General features: G+C 43.7%; 1 protein-coding gene and 1 long non-coding RNA gene across 2 annotated transcripts in view; both read right to left on the reverse strand.

The window, feature by feature from the left end:
- Positions 1-12,399, reverse strand: part of LOC126195937 (uncharacterized) — a gene marked incomplete at its 5' end in the record, with an annotated part of 83,982 nt that extends 71,583 nt beyond the window's left edge. Inside the window, one exon of the mRNA XM_049934530.1 lies at positions 12,238-12,399. Coding sequence (XP_049790487.1) covers positions 12,238-12,399 — 162 coding nt within the window. The remainder of the gene's footprint in view (positions 1-12,237) is intronic.
- Positions 12,400-12,464: 65 nt separating this feature from the next.
- Positions 12,465-18,102, reverse strand: part of LOC126236858 (uncharacterized) — a 423,152-nt gene continuing 417,514 nt past the window's right edge. Inside the window, exon 4 of the long non-coding RNA XR_007544996.1 lies at positions 12,465-12,530. This is a non-coding gene — a long non-coding RNA (uncharacterized LOC126236858). The remainder of the gene's footprint in view (positions 12,531-18,102) is intronic.

Raw genomic sequence — 18,102 nt, forward strand, 5'->3', positions numbered from 1 at the left:
GCCACCAACAATCGGCGATCACATGCTCAGTGACGCCACCCTGCCCGCCAGACAACTGAATATTTTGAATGGCATTTGTTTTCTACTCATTCGGTTATATTACATCTGACTTACTTTACGTTCATATTCCTTACTGCAAATGAGTACTACGTTTGAACATGGGCGTCTCTATAATGTGCTTTCACAAATCCTTATTATTTTCGTGTGTAATTTACATCTGCTGATGGGTAGGAGGCGCTCTGCCGCTGGCGTTGTCAGCACTGAAACGCAAGCGAGGAGACATTCCCCCTCTCATGTCCCCGCTTACTGTCGTGACCTTCGGGCAACTTATCGTCTACAGGTTTCCCAGTAGCACTGTCATTCTATCAATAGATGCTTGGGTCAATCGACAGAAAAACTACTGACTGTTTTCACCAGAAAAGAAATAATGGTTAATTCAGTCAATATGCAAAGCTACAACTGTGTCGATTGCTTCCATTCGGTTGCTTCCACAGACTGCTTTCACTCGAAAAAAGTAAATGAATAATATTCCAACAGACACGTGAAACTACAACCAACTTACTCTACTGTTTTCATTCGGTTTCTCCAACAGACTGGTTTCATTCAAAAAATGAATGAGTAGGCTGATCAACTGAACGACTGATTTCATTCGGATACTCCCACCGACTGGTTGCACTCAGAAGAATAAATTAGTAGTCCAACCGACTAAATCGATTGTTTTCATTCAGCTGCTCCCACAGACTGTTTTCACTTGAAAGAATGAGTGAATAATTTAACGGATACGTAAAACTACAGCCAATTAAGTCGATTGTTTTCCAACAACCGAACGAATCAATGGCGATTGTCATAGTACTGACGGTATTCTCTGAATAGTAAATTTTAGCTAGGGGAGATGGATATACCTACACTATTAACGTTGTTGGCCTGATGATGCCGCTTGAAGTTGCAAAACTGGTCGTGTTTTGATAAACTACAATTTTACCAGCTGAAAGCTTCCTAACATCATACAGTACACAAAGCTACCACTCCACTAGAGTCAAATAATGTGCCTTGCACACCACAAAGACTTTGAAGCCCAGAATCAGAAGTGTGCTAATGCTGCACACCACCAGCAATGGCATTCACCTGCCGTACACACACAGCTCACTAACCTGTCATTTCTCTAGAGTCAAACGGCGCCTTGCACACTATGAACACATACACACCCAGCATCTGCAGAGCACTGGCGCTGCACATTCCACGTGTGTGAGATGTAAGGTGGCCTAGACATTACAACCTTTGGCCACTAAGCAAGCTGAATGCACTACGTGTAACTACTCTGGGAAAAATTATGAATGGTTGGGACATGAACGATCCTTCTAGGTCGTTGTGCATGAAAAATGTTCAACCTATAAGCTTATCCATTCGTCTGTATCGGTTATTAATTACAATAAACAACTGTCGCTCTGTCATAATGCCCTTTTTTGAAGACTTCCTGTTTCAGAAGATTAATCCGCCACCTTCAGGCATTGGAATATAAACAATGACCTTCCAAAAACAACAACTTCAGCCGACCTCGGCACTGTGCCCTTAACATGTCAATGCCCTTACTTAAATTTAGATTATCGGTATTTGGGATGGCCAGTGCGATAATGTTACTGCATCTTACGTATATCTCGTGTAGGCATAATAACAATGAGAGAATAGGTCACCTACGGAAGCATACAGTGAAACATTTTCCCTCGCTTCGTACGCTAGGCGATTAATAGTGATACATAGAAGTCCCTGTCATACGCTGGATAGTTTGCTTGCATAAAGTAAGTGTAAAAAAATGGTTCAAATGGCTCTGAGCACTATGGGACTTAACATCTGAGGTCATCAGTCCCCTAGAACTTAGAACTACTTAAACCTAACTAACCAAAGGACATCGCACACATCCATGCCCCAGGCAGGATTCGAACCTTCGACCGTAGCGGTCGCGCGGTTCCAAACTGAAGGGCCTAGAACCGTTCGGCCACCACGGCCGGCGTAAGTATAGGTTATTATTTATACAAAAACGTACTGATCTATCGAAGTCGGTACTTTCTCTTGGTATTTCGTAATTTCAAAAACACTTTGCGTGAATGTTTAAAGTACCTCTTGTCCCGTAGAGACGGCGGTACTCTCAGTTGAAAGAGAAAATTTATTCGCATAACGGGCAGCAAGTTTATCCTTAGAACGTCCATTAATTCTTATCGACGGTCGATTGCAATGACTCCCAGTATTCTGCAGTCAACAAATTCAACCTTCAGTGTACATTTATCAGTAAATACATTTACATCTACACGATTACGCTGCAATTCACAATTAAGTGCCTGGCACAGGGTGCAATGAAGTACCTTCAAGTTACTTCTCTGCAGTCACACTGTCTAACTGCAAGCGAGAAAAATGAAGATACAAATCTATCCGTGAGAGCTACGAATTCTGTTATTTTATTACGATGGTCATTTCTCCCTAGGTGGGTGGGCGCGTATGAAATTGTTTCGCATACGTCGAGACCTTGCCAGTAATCTGTAATGGAAATATAACCTGCCGATACAGCAGCCTCCGCATGTAGTTTTTTTTCGAAGTGCAGAAGAGAAGGCGCATTCGTCACGACCTGCTGTCCACAAGGCGATTGCTCCTACATTGTTTCTCAGGAAGATATTAGCGAACCGTCTCGGTTACCTGGAGACGTGATACCGTCGGAGGATATGGCTCTGCTTCCACTGAAAAAGGACAGAGCGTTAGCAGGTGTTTGTTAGATGCTAGCAGTATGAGGGTGAAACATTAAGTCGCCAAGAAATACAACGTTTAAGACAAAGGAAAGAACATTTTGTAACAGCTTCTAACACAGCAGGGGTGTTTTTAAGACGAATGCTGGTTTCGAAACTACTGCAAGAGACAGCAGAAAGAAGGATTAAAATCCAGAACGAACTTTATTCGTCCTGTGACATTTGCGCCACATTTCAGTCCACGTTTTGTTATATTTTATGATGCGTTATATGGAGGCTCACGCAGCTATAAGTTAGCAAAGAGTGAAGACAGGTAAACCTGCCATCTCACAAAGCGCAAATGGTCATGAAACATGGGGAAGGTGGTGGAATAGAAGTAGTATCTCAAAAAAAATGGTTCAAATGGCTCTGAGCACTATGCGACTTAACTTCTGAGGTCATCAGTCGCCTAGAACTTAGAACTAATTAAACCTAACTAACCTAAGGACATCACACACATCCATGCCCGAGGCAGGATTCGAACCTGCGACCGTAGCGGTCACGCGGTTCCAGACTGAAGCGCCTTTAACCGCACGGCCACACCGGCCGGCCAGTAGTATCTCACTGGAGCGTATAGAGAGATCGGTGATTCACCTACTCGGCTTGGCACGTTCGACGTAACTTGATTATTTATATTTACTATTTAAATGTTTTTGCAGAATTCCAACTATGCTTGTGATATTACTCACGCTGATGGCTTTCTAATTATGAGTTCAGCAAATCTAAATTCATGCCCAAAGCTGAAGTAAAGATAAATTTAACGTCATAAACCATTCTCTGAGTGAACCGACAATCATAAGCGCTCACTGAACAGGGAGGGGCAAAACGGTAGGCTAGTCTTCGACTGTGTTCCGACTGGCAATACGTGTGCACCGTGCACAGTTCTCAAGTTTGCGTAAAAGTGAATTAATTCTTGAATTGCCTCAGAAAACGTTTGTGTACGATACCCGTACATTCATCAAAATCATATGAAGATATTTTGTGACTATAATTGTGCTCGATGAGTGATGATTCGAGGACGCAATCTTTGATGAATACATCACTTTTAGACACTCTTAAGTGATTTATTATAGTAAAAATTCATTTCCTGATTTTATGATTGAGATATACAAAAATCAGTTGGATCCCTTTACTTTGAAACTTTCGGTGTAATGGAGTTGAGATATGCCCATTTGCCATACCATTATTCACTGTTCATTACTTGCATGTTAGAATCTGCAGTTGTCAGACAAGAAAAGCAATGAGGACATCGATGCTATTTTAGAAGACACAAGGTAAGAAACCTAACTTTCTGTACAGCCAAGGAAGAAGACCATCTCATCGCGAATTGATCGACATTTCTCAAAGAGCAAATTGCGCTGTAAGTACGTCAGACACAGTAAAATGTCAGGGCAAGAAATTCCATATTTCATCCCAGTTATTTGACGAATTAGGTTGTCGGCCTAGGAATCGCTACACTTCGCATCTCTGGTTTGAACTAGCAATTAAACGGTATGTAACTGGCATGGCATGAAAGATTTTAAACAGCGAATAATATGTTTGAACTTTTGGCAAACAGTCATGGCAAGAAATATTCTGAACAATGAATATTAATTTTAAACTTTGAAAACAACCATTAAACAATTAACTCTAGGTATGATAAGACTACCGTGTGTGAATTTCAGTAACTGCCATAAGACAGCGGATAACTGCTATGGTAGAAACTATTTTGGATAATTAACATTACATGTGACAAAGTTTATTACATTGAAAATTGAACTTCAGGCGATAACTCTGATTTTGAACTGTTATTGAGGAAAACGTTATTATGAACAGAAATTTTCAATATTTCTGCCTCTTAATAGATATTACATGTGGCAATGTCAATTATAAACTGTGAACATTACGAAATAACGTTGCTTTTCGACTGTTGTTGTGGAGAAATATTAATGGACTGTGACAGCAAGGCTTTTTGAAAGGCTGTAGATGTAGATATTTTGCAAGCAGTGTAGGTTTTGTAATGAACTCAACTGCCACACCGAATGAACGCTCTATGAGATGATGTGTTAGCACTGTAGGCAATGGACGTGATCAGGCGACATTATGGTACAGTGAGAATTATTACGAACTGCGCGTGGACGTCAACTGTCGAGATGTCGACGTGGTAATGAAGAGTGAAGTAGACCTGAACGGATGCAGGCGGCTTTCGTATTGGACGGCTTGAGAGATACTATGAGTGCAGCAACGGCAGCGTGCACTACCGGAAGCTGGCAGTGGTCTGACCAGTCAGCGGTCTCGGTGGCACGGCATCAGGGACGCGTGGTCGAAGGCGGGAGCGACTCCAAGAATGGCAGCTGGCAGAGCTGGCGTGGGCCTGGTCGATTAAGCAGATCGACGAGGACAGTGTTGGTGCAGTGTATAACTTCGCAGTGATTGACGTTTGTTGTACGGAAAAAAAATCACAAGACCAAGAAGGTGTTGTGCGACATAAACGAAAAATGATACGCGTGTTTTTATATCTGGAAGGTGATGTCTATTCAGATTTCGCCCCTGTCGCATAAGAGTTGCAGTAGTAGCGCCACTATGAGGATGCAAATCAGATTTGCTGTATATACGCTGTAACGGTCATGGGCGTTAGCTACTTTGAGATTGGACGTGATGAGTTGATGTTAGTCCGGAATGCTTTTAAGGCGACAAAGATGCAACTGTCAACACCTCAGTGAGTTTGAACGAGGTCGTGTAATAGAAATACGAGAAACTGGATGTTCCTTGGACTGTTGTTGTGGAGCAATATTAATGGACTGTGGCAGCAAGGCTTTTTGAATGGCTATAGACGTAGATGTCATTTTTCAAGCAATGTAGGATTTGTAATGAACTCAATTGCCACACCGAATGAGCGTTCTATGAGACGATGTGTTAGCACTGTAGAAAATGAACGTGTTCGGGCGATATTATGGTACAGCAGAAAGACTTGGCAGTAGCCAATGTACATGATTTCTGTCAACGATGGTCACGGGAATGTGCAGTCGCTAGAAGACAGGGGGCCGGAAGACCACGTGGCACTACGTAGAGGGGAGACGATCGTAATCAGCGTATGGCTCTGAAGCATCCTGCTGCATCTGCAGCAGCCATTTGAGCAGCTGTTCACCACAGTGACACAACGAACTGTTTCAAATCGGTTACTTCGAGGAAAGTTACGAGCGACACGCCCTGTAGCGTGCATTCCACTGAACCCAAACCACCACCATTTGCGTCTTCAGTGGTGTTAAGTGAGAGCTCATTGGAGGACAGGGTGGAGGTCTGTTGTGTTTCCTGATGACAGCTGGTTCTGCCTCGGTGCCATTGATAGCCGTGTGTTCGTTAGAAGGAGCCATGGGCTCTAACCAACCTGTCTGCTTGCTACACACACTGGACCTACACTTGGGGTTATGGTCTGGGGTGGGATTTCGTATGATAGCAGGAGCACTCTCGTGGTTATGCCACACACCCTGACAGCAAAGATGTACGTCAGACTGGTGATTCGATTATTGTGCAGCTATTCATGGACAGCAATCCAGGGTGTACTTACCAACAGGATAACGCTCTCTCACATACTGGTGCTTCAACCCAATATACTCTACAGAGTGTTGATATGATGGCTTGACCTGCTCGATCACCAGGTCTGTCTTCAGTCAAGCACTTGTGGAACATCATTGTACGACAACTATAGCGTCATTCATAACCAACATTAACCGTTCCTATACGGACTGATCAAGTGCAACAGGTATGGCACTCCATCCCACAAACTGACATACGGCACCTGTACAACACAACGCATTCACATTTTCATGCTTGCATTCAACGTTCTGGCAATTACACGCGTTATTAATGTAGCAGCGTATTACATTTGCTGTGTCATATTTCGCGGTTACAGTAACGTTTGATCTTGCAATGTTAATCACTTAAATATGTTACCTATAGCAAGTGTATTCCCAATATTTCATTACTCTACATTAGCCATTTTTTGGTGTTGCAATTTTTTCCCGTCAGTGTATTTGCATTATTGTCCAAGAATGGAACTATTGTTTTAGTTTTAATAGAAATTCGTCTCGGAATTTTAGGACTTATAATTTTTGTGATTTACAAATAATGTACATCAGGCAAAATGAGTTCTATTAATGAAAATACAGGTAGTGAGATTATCACTCAAGGAAGTGTTGATAATCATGAGGACGATATTCATAAGTTGGTTAATAATGACAATGTTTCTCTACTGTCTTGGAGTTAATCTCACGACGTAGCATATGACGATATTGTTGAGATAAGTGGGGAACAAGAGGTTAACGACATTGTAAGTCATGTTGTGATCAACAGGACTGTCAAGCAAAGATGATGAGTTTAGTGTTGGAAAAGAAGAAAATATCAGCATTAGGGACATATTACTAGAAATGAGACCGATATCCGAAAGATTTGCGTAGGAAAATTGATGATAAGATTGAATAAAATAACGGGACTTCGGGTAGGAAGTTAGGCCAAATTAACAACGTAATGAATGAATGAACTGACCAACTGACCAAATCTTGTGGAGAGTTGAGACAGGAGTTTAAAACTGAATGATCCAAAAAAAAAGTGCGTTAAAATCTGGGAACAAACACTAAAACTGATCGGCTGAATAAATGGCAGGAAAAACAATGGCGGAATTATCAGAAAGAATTAGCAGCAATGAAAATAAAATCTAGAAACATGAAGACAAGGAAGACAGACGATGAGACGATCACAGAGAAAATTTTAGGGGGCCACCTGTTAAAGGTAGAAGTGGATGGAGTCGTGAGGGATATCACAATAATAAAGGACGTAATCAAAGAGAGGCTGGAAGGCGGGAACTAAAACAGAGCCAAAAGAAAGAAGTAAAATGAGACAAATGGAAAGACCAAGTCAGGAGAATTAGTTATGGGAGTAAAATGGAAGATCAGCATGATGGGTGTAAATTTTCGACGTAATTATATGAGCCATTACTATTCACTTCAAATGCTGCACAAATCAGTATTGCAATTCGAGTGAATCACTTTCTTCTTTTTTTTATCAGGGGGATGGAACAGAAATTAATACCCAACTTACCATGTAAGTCCTTTATTGTGGCTGACAATGCAAGCTACCACAACCTGCAAGAAGGAAAACCACCAATAATGAACGGCTAGAAGGCTGAGATGGTAAATTGGTTGAATTCTCGTGATACTCAGTGCGTGAAGGGAAACGCGAGAGCTGAATTACACGCTTTAATAAAAAGTAACAAGCCAGAAAATATGTTTAGTGTAGACCAACTTTTGTAACATTTACGGACATTCTGATTTTGTGGTTGTCTCCAAATCACCCGGAAATAAACGCAGTAGAAATTAAAAGGACGCTTGCAAAAGTTTGTGTGGGTGCCAAGATTGTTACTTTTAAGCTCGAGGGAGATAGGAAGACAGTTGAGATAAAACTTCTACCAATTACTGAGATAGAGTAGACAGGAGTTCCAGGTAAGTTGAAGATGTCAAAAAGAAATATACGAAGAATGGTAAATGAACGAACGAAATAGTTCTTGGTGGTCTACGGTATATTCAACCTGACCGGCTAGCCGCGCGGTCTAACGCGCTGCTTCCCGAGCGGAAACCGTGCCGATCCCCGGCACGAATGCGCCGAGCAGATTAGTGTGGTGGTCCGGTGTGCCACCCAGCCTGAGGATGGTTTTTAAGGAGGTTTTCCATGTGCCTCGGTGAATGCGGGCTGGTTCCCCTTATTTCTCCTCAGTTACACTATGTCGGCGATTGCTGTGCACAACACTGTCTCCACGTACGCGTACACAATAATCACTCTACCATGCAAAAATTTTGCAGGTCGGTGTGGCTGAGCTGTTCTAGGAGCTTCAGTCTGGAACCACGGGCCCGCTACGGTCGCAGGTTCGAATTCTGCCTCGGGCATGGATGTGTGTGATGTCCTTAGGTTAGTTAGGTTTAAGTCGTTCTAAGTTCTAGGGGACTGATGACCTTAGATGTTAAGTCCCATAGTGCTCAGAGCCATTTGAACCATTTTTAACGCAAAAATTTGGGGTTACAATCCTGGTATGAGACGTTCCTTGCGGGATTGGTGAGGGGGGGAGGGGGGGGAGGGGGGGAGGGTGGGAGGGGGGGAGTCCACTGGAGGCCGAACCGCATAATAACCGTGGGTTCGGTGTGGGGCAGCGGTGGGTGGACTGCTGTGGCCTGTTGTGGGTTTGGGAATTACTGAGCGCTACGGCGGGACGAAGCCTTTCCATCCTTTCTAGGTCCCCGGTTTCAATACACAATACACCATACGGTATATCCTAACGATGTCGACGACATCGACGGTGACAACGAATCTCGAACCATACATTCTGATGACAGCTAGTAAATGGAAGATCAGTTCGTTCATGCGACAAAAGTTTTCTCTTTTTCTTGTCTTATGAGTAGTCTTTGTTGCTGTGTGTGTTAGAGCTCCCATTCTACTTTGATTGATCTTTCGTTTAATGCATTCTTTATTTTCAGTAATCTAATCAGAGACTATTGATTCTGAACTTTTGTATTTGTGGAATTATTTGTCTTACATTTTATTTATTTGCTGCCAAATTATAGACCTGTTAACTGATATTTTACAACAGGTCATACATCTTACAATTTTCGTTTTTCATCTTTTTGCAGTTTTCTTTTCTTTTACCTATAACATTTACAAAGAATAATACTTTTCGAAATAACAATAATTCAAGGTTGAAATATAAATACAATTTTGTTGTTTATTAAGAAGAATATAAAAATATGATAGGATAGAGGAGAGATTTGTTAGTACCATCACCGAATGTGACTGACGGTGAATACCTCGGAATGGCTTCTTCGAGCCGTTGACCGCCAGTCACACACACACACACACACACACACACACAAATGGTTGTTAGTAGACAAACGGTATTGCTTATCCTATTTAATATTAATCCTATGTATTAACTTTAGGTGCCCATCCGTGTACAGCATTTTTTGATTTATTGGCTGGATCGCCAGGACTTTATGCTTATTTACTGTCAGATCTCGGCTTGCTCCTCCTGTTCCACCTCATTGTCACTGTTTTCGCTATCACTGTGGGTATCGCTGTCCCTCCTCTTGAGATTGTTGTTACGTTGAACATAGGCATGTCTGTTATGTCGTGTCCGCATGTACTCTTCATGTGTTGTTTCTGAAATACTGTTCTTCAACACGTTTAATTGTGCCCATTGTTCTTCGTCTCTTTTATATATATATATATATATATATATATATATATATATATATATGTGTGTGTGTGTGTAGTCTAATTGTAGTGTATTGCCCGCAGGAAAAGACAGTGTGTTCTGGGACACCTTCTTACCCGCAGGTGCACGTAGATGTCTGTCTGCCTCAAACACACGCGGTTTAAGTGCGCGGGATCAGGTCCGTGTCCGGTTAAGAAATGTACCATACCGCGGCTGGGATTGATATGTTTGATCCTCAACCGCTCCCTTATGTCAGGGAGGAAGTCGTGCAGTCTACGTCCCTTATCACTTACATCACACTCACCCTGCCATGTGTCCAAGGGCCTACTTTTAAGGTGACGTACCGTCTCTATCAGCACACCAGTTATTGTGTTTATCTTATCTAGTCTCCCCATCTTTAACCAGTATCTTGCAGCTCTGTATGTGATCGTGATATCTATGGGGCATAGTCCGAGCACCACACACAGTGCACCCGCTGAGGTGGTGCCGAAGATTCCAGATAGCCTAAGTAGGACACTTCTCTGCATTCGTCTGACCGATGCTTTGTTGTTGACCACGTTCAGTCTACATGCGCACGTGCTAACTGCGAAGCAGAGTACTGATTCGAAGGGCGCACAGTGGTATGTCCGTATGACTGGTAGAGGTAATCTGTATTGTTTTGAATTTAGCCTCACCAGTTTGCGTAGTATTTTTCCTGCTTTGTCTGTTGCTAGCCTTATGTGTTCGTGGAAATTCAATTTGTCACCTATGTGTACCCCAAGATAGCGCGTAACGTGCGCTCGTTTGATGTTTGTGTCCACAATTTTAACAACAGCATTTCTTTGGAGTGATACTTTCAGTAATGTGTATGTTGTTTTGTTTCCGGCTATCCTGAGTTTATTTTTGTGACACCATTGTGTAATTGTTTGTGGAATTCCACTGGCTTTCTCTTCTAACTGGGCTCTGCTGTTTGCAGTGATTACAACTAATAGGTCATCTGCTTAGGAGACTATTCTGTCTGACCTATCATCCCCATCCAGAAGTTGTAGGAGGGGTTCGATTGTCATGTCCCAGAAGATAGGGCCGCAGATTGACCCTTGAGGACAGCCTTTGATAATTCTTTTAAGGGGGGTAGGACGTCAAACGGGCCGACTTCGAGCAGGAGAGGCACCACAGGACATTTTAATTTCCACTTTCTATACTTTTGCAAATAAATTCGTAAAACTTTGTCAGCATGACCAGGAAGGATTCAGAATTCATACGCATAGCAGTGGAAGTTCGAAAACATAACGAGGTAATTTGTTTTACATGTAAAATTTCATTTTTTTTACTTACTAATGGTAGCATTTGTTGCTATAGCTACACTTTTCTTCATAAGTAAGAGAGATGGTTCGATGAATTTTACACAGCATACAAACCATACTTAAAGGTGTATGAAACTCTAGAATTTTCCAAATATATTAAAAACTGTGGTAAAAATTGAGGTAATTAACTACAAAAATTTGTGTTTTTTCTAAACATGAAGTTTCAAATACAACAGATAATTCGTTTTTTCATAAATTAAATAAATTCTAGAGTTTCATACACCTGTAAGTATGGTATGTATGCTGTGCAAAATTCATCGAAGAATCTCTCTAACTTATGAAGAAAAGTGTACCTATAGCAACAAATGCAGCCATTAGTGAGTGAGAAAATGATGAAATTTCACACGTAAAAAAAACATTATTTTGTTATGTTTTCGAACTTCCACTGCTATGAGTGTGAATTCTGAATCCTTCCTGGTCATACTGACAAAGTTTTATGAATTTATTTTTAAAAGTATAAACAGTGGAAATTAAAATGTCCTGTGGTGCCTCTCCTGCTCGAAGTCGGCCCGTTTGACGTACTACCCCCCTTAATTAATTTCCGGCTGTCCATCTTTATCGTACATACATAACCCAATAATACGACCGTCTGCAGAATCGCTAACTGTAGGTAAGAAATTCTGAAAAATATGCGTTTGTGCAGAGGCTTTCACTGTCGTACCTCTCCTAATGCGCAGTGGTCTTCCAAACGCGGACGCTCACGACTACCGTTGCCCCTCCTCTACAAAACTGCACAGCTAGGAACCGAGCTGTTTGTACGCCCTCTATGTTACGAGATTAGTCGAGAGTGGTCACACGCGCGCGTGCGAAGGAGGGAATCACCGGTGAGCGATGCCGAGCAGTGTGGAAAGCGTGAAACGTGGAGCGAGTGTCGCCGGCGACTCACCCAGGTCTCCCTGCGCAGAACTCCGTCGTGCTCTGTGGCCGCGGCGCCGGCCGCGGTGCAGTTGGCCGCGGAGAGGCAGGTCGGTGGCGGGGGCGGAGGCGGGGGCGTGGGGGCTGCCGGGCTCGGCGGCGCCCTGGTGGCGGGCCGCGGCGCCTCGGGCACCAGGAAGAACTCGGTGCTGAGCTCGGGCCGCGCTCCGGCCGCAGAGGCCGCCGCGGCAGCCGCCGCAGCCGCCAGCACCGCCGGCCACAGCCGCGCCCGCATCGCCGCGCAGCTCGCGCTGTTACCGCAGCCTGCAACGCGACGCACACTGCTGGTTACACCCACACTCGTGAACATCTGCCGATCAGCTCAGCACACACACACACAGACACACACACACAGACAACAAAGAGAGACTGGATGGAAAAAAAGAGTCAGCCGTATGAAACTGTCATGTTTTCCTTGCTGTTTGAAGTCTTTCTTCAGGCAGCCAATAAATACACTACTAGCCACTAAAATTGCTACACCACGAAGATGACGTGCTACAGTCGCAAAATTTATCGGACAGGAAGAAGATGCTGTCATATGCAGATGATTAGCTTTTCAGAGCATTCACCCAAGGTTGGCGCCGGTGGCAACACCTACAACGTGCTGACATGAGGGAAGTTTCCAACAGATTTCTCATACACAAACAGCGATTGACCGGCATTGCCTGGTGAAACGTTGTTATGACGCCTCGTGTAAGGAGGAGAAAAGCGTACTGTCACGTTTCCGACTTTGATAAAGGTCGGATTGTAGCCTATCGCGATTGCGGCTTATCGTATCGCGACATTGCTGCTCGCTTTGGTCGAGATCCAATGACTGTTAGCAGAATATGGAATCGGTGGGTTCAGGAGGGTAATACGAAACGCCGTGCTGGATCCCAACGGTCTCTATCACTAGCAATCGAGATGACAGGCATCTTACCCGCATGGCTGTAACGGATCGTGCAGCCACGTCTCGATCCCTAGAGTCAACAGATGGGGACGTCTGCAAGACAACAACCATCTGCACTAACAGTTCGACGACGTTTGCAGCAGCATGGACTATCAGGTCGGAGACGTGGCTGCGGTTACCCTTGACGCTGCATCACAGACACGACCGCCTGCGATGGTGTACTCAACGACGAACCTGGGTGCACGAATGGCAAAACGTCATTTTTTCGTATGAATCCCGGTTCTGTTTACAGCATCATCATGGTCACATCCGCGTTTGGCGACATCGCGGGGAACGCACATTGAAAGCGTGTATTCGTCATCGCCATACTGGCGTATCACCCGGCGTGATGCTATGGGGTGCCATTGGTTACACGTCTCGGTCACCTCTTGTTCGCATTGACGGCACTTTGAACAGTGGAGATGTGTTACGACCCGTGGCTCTACCCTTCATTTCATCCCTGCAAAACCCTACATTTCCGCAGGATAATGCACGACCGCATGTTGCAGGTCCTGTACGGGCCTTTCTGGATACAGAAAATGTTCGACTGCTTCCCTGGCCAGCACATTTTCCAGATTTCTCACCAATTGAAAACGTCTGGTCAATGGTGGTCGAGCACCTGGCTCGTCACAATACGCCAGTCGCTACTCTTAATGAACTGTGGTATCGTGTTGAAGCTGCATGGGCAGCTGTACCTGTACACGCCATCCAAGCTCTGTTTGACTCAATGTCCAGGAGTATCAAGGGCGGTACTACGGCCAGAGGTGGTTGTTCTGGGTACTGATTTCTCAATTTCTCAGGATCTATGCACCCAAATTGCGTGAAACTGTAATCATATGTCAGTTCTAGTATAATATATTTGTCCAATGGATACCCGTTTATCATCTGCATTTCTTCTTGGTGTAGCAATTTTAATGGCCAGTAGTGTAGATGATGTTGTCTGTTGGATGGTTACAACACCGGAAGACTGTAGCTGTGTGTACAACTTTGCACAGAAGGAGAGATGGGCTACAGAGTGTTGTCATAGCAAAGTTAGACAGGAGCAGAAGCGATATGCGAACAACCTAACACGGTAAGCTGAAGATTTATATAACTTGCATTTCTCCAAGTATATGAAGACTCGTTACAAATAACGCATCAAGAAATAGAGTCTAGCTCTCAGTGTCAACAAGGGAGAGACTTTTTGAACTAAAGCAATAACGCCACGACTAAGTGGCTTCTGCGCAGCATCACGTAGCGTGAGAGGGGCCGTGTGACCGCCGCCGGTCGTCCTCTACTGCACCGGGCTGGGGGCGCTCGTGATACGGAGCCGCTGGAGGCGTGGCTCCACTGGGTCTGCCGGATCCTACACGACCGCTATCGGCGTCTGACAGATACTTGCAATTCCGTTGCCAGCTTTGATGCCCATGGGATGGTGCAGCATCCCTCATTGGTGTAGCGACTGGCACTACACCCTGAACGTAAAATTTAACATACTATGCGGTAACTGGCGAAGAGTTACATTACTGTTGTTGTTGTTGTTGTGGTCTTCAGTCCTGAAACTGGTTTGATGCAGCTCTCCATGCATACAGTAAAGCTGCATGCCCTCGGGAAAAATTACGACTTTAGTTTCCCCATGCTTTCAGCTGTTCGCAGTACCAGCACAGAAGGCCGTTTTGGTTAGTGTTACAAGGCCAGATCAGTCAACCATCCAGACTGTTGCCCCTGCAACTACTGAAAAGGCTGCTGCCCCTCTTCAGGAACCACACGTTTGTCTGGCCTCTCAACAGATACCCCTCAGTTGTGGTTGCACCTGCGGTACGGCTATCTGTATCGTTGAGGCACGCACGCCTCCCCACCAACGGCATTACATTACTGTTTGATTATAATTTTGGTGACAAATCGCTGCAAACAATAAGAACCACAAGATACAGAGGAGTCACTGTCCAGACCGATCTAAAGTGGAATGACCGGACAAAACTACATGTAGGAAAAGCAGATACCAGGACGAGATTAACTGGAAGAATCTTAAGAGCCGGCCGAGGTGGCCGAGCGGTTAAAGGCGCTACAGTCTGGAACCGCGCGACCGCTGCGGTCGCAGGTTCGAATCCTGCCTCGGGCATGGATGTGTGTGATGTCCTTAGGTTAGTTAGGTTTAAGTAGTTCTAAGTTCAGGGGACTGATGACCATAGAAGTTAAGTCCCATAGTGCTCAGAGCCATTTGAACCATTTGAATCTTAAGGAAACATAATTCATTCACTAAAAAACTTATAAAACACCAATTTAACGGATGCTTGACTATTTTCATCAATCTGGGACCTTTATCAATGAGCTTTCATGAGCTATTGGCAATTTTTATTTTGGTTGGAGCCAAAATAAATTTTTTGAGTGATGCTGCCGCCATTTGACAGTAATAAATTTTATTTTATTATCATACAGTCCGGATATCGGCCTTAGACCATTGTCCAGAACAAAAATTTATTTATATGTCAAAAGACATTTCATACCAGTCTGAAGTCTTTTTGTACTTGGAAATGGTCTAAGGCCGAAACTTGTATTGTATGACAATGAAATAAAAATTATTACAGTCAAATGGCACAGAACCATTCAAAAATAGTTCTCATAAGCAATGTTTTACAACCTTATGATGATAGCACTGTCTCTAGATACATATTGTGTGTAGGACAGAAATACAGTTGAAAGCTACCGATTATTACTGTAAAAACAACCATTACCTCACATCCGTAATGGATTACATTAAATATTTCAAATATGCTTGTGACTTTAAACTATTTCCGAGCTTGATAAGTGGTTGCATGATACATCCGCGGTTCCACTTCTTCCCTTCTACCGAATTTCTTTTAGAGTGAAGTGCATAAAATCCATGTTAGTGAGCTGCGGGAACCAGTGGTTACAGGAAGTCGGTAGTGGTTTAGCTGGTGGCTGCCTTGAAGGGGAGATTCCTATTGCAGCAGGGGTCTGCTTCCTGGAGTCCACTGCCGCCGAATGGTGCAATCGGAGGCGATGGGATCACGCTGGCAGTGGATCGACTCGGGAATTGTGTCTGTGGATACAGGGAAGTCTCAAGAAACATGGAGTGTAGGTCTAAAACCTCCTGATGTAGGAAAAAATGAAAGCAGTTTTTCACTAAAAGAGTGCATTCCTGGCGTTTTAACTGAAAAAGTTTCCATCGAGATAGCTCTTCTCCATGTTCCTTGAGAAGCCGTAGCTACTTTAGGCTATGCTTTGTCTTCTGTTCTGCTCTGTACACGCAGAAGGCATCAAAATGTCACTGAGCCTGGGAAAACTTTGATCGATCGATTCACTGTGCACGGAAATGATGCCCACTGGCACACCAGTCATCTACTCGGCAACGTGTGGTGCCTTCCACTACGTAGAGATGTAGCTTTGTCATAAAACCCTCCATTCGACAGAAGCTATGGAGCTAGCCCTCCGATTGACAGAGGAAGGTGCACCGAATTTATCATACCGAATTATGAAGCAGAGAAAAAAAGAGTCTTGTCACAGATTACGTAGCAGTGAAGTTGTCTCAGGTCTTGGCTTTCATTAAGTACTGTTCGCGCTCGTTCCAGACTTAGAAAAATTTCACGCTGATTAGTTGCGAAAGCGGAAGGACGACTGTCAGACCCGCAACTGATGTTTCGGGCTTATTCGGTTGCAACAACATATGTCTTGCAGCTGCAGCTTCTAGCACTCAGTTTGTAAGATGTATCTGCGTCCGGTGTTTCGAGACTCTGAGGATGTTTAGGAGCAATCCGACCAAGGGTTGTATTCAATCTGAAAAGTTGTAAATGTACAAGTGACACACCAATCATGTATTGGGCAACGTGTGGTGCCCTCCACTACGTATAATACCGGGGTCAGGTTCGTGTAACTATTCACGTAACTAGCAACTAATGGTAAATTCTCTGGTCGTCTTTCAAATCGAGTATGGTATTATCCATTTGTTCACCCGTTATCAGAGTGGTCTTGCCACCCTTAAGTTGTACTAATAAACCAAGTCAATGTTGCTATTTGGTATAATCTCATTATTCTGGCAGCCTCTGTAAAGTCAAAATTCTTGTACCTTACGAATCTTATCCGAATACGTGCTGAGAAAACAAATGTGAAATTTCACTGGAACTTAGATTTAATTTAAGTATTTAGAAATTCTATTCCATTTCATGTTAGATATAGTACACGTAGAGGCACCGACACCATAAGCCAGTTACTTGGGGCCATTTTGATATCACGTAAATAATTAATTTTCATTCAAATAACTAGCGTTTCCAATGTGTAACAAGTTTTGATAGGTAGTTTGGTTCGTGAGAGCTGTCTGTCTCACACAGTCCCAAGTGAGGTGGACATCAAACTGTGTTTCAGAGCCAGGTTTACAACGGAGACCAGCATGCTTCGTCACGGGATGTTTTAGTGAACACTAGAACGTGAAGGAGGTGCTAAACCAAACTGTGTTACAGAGGAGGCTGCTATTGAAATTTCTTGAGTGTACGTTCCAAGAAGAATCGTCAATGTATTAATCCCTCCCCGCGAAATGACCAAGATGTAAAAATATCAGAGCTCGTATGGAAGTTTATCAGCAGTCGTTCTTTGCACGCGTCATTCGCGAATGGAACACAGAAGGGGTGAAATAATAATGGTACCAGAAATACCCTCCGCCACACACACTGTACGGCGACTCCCAGAGAACAGGTGCAGACGCAAATTCCTCCAGCTGTATACTCACTGAGGTACTGCTGCCTGAAACGATACTGGAAGCAGCCTACTGGTGGTATGTAATACTACTGCCATCAGTCACAAAATGGACCAAAGTAATGTCCCAATAGGAACAAATGAGAGCAGATAGAAAAATTTAAAAGCGTTGCACACACAAGAGATGATGGTAATTTTCTGTCTTTCTGGAAACAGTGA

Source organism: Schistocerca nitens, chromosome 1, assembly GCF_023898315.1.
Source record: "Schistocerca nitens isolate TAMUIC-IGC-003100 chromosome 1, iqSchNite1.1, whole genome shotgun sequence".
NCBI classification, from domain to species: Eukaryota; Metazoa; Arthropoda; class Insecta; order Orthoptera; family Acrididae; genus Schistocerca; species Schistocerca nitens.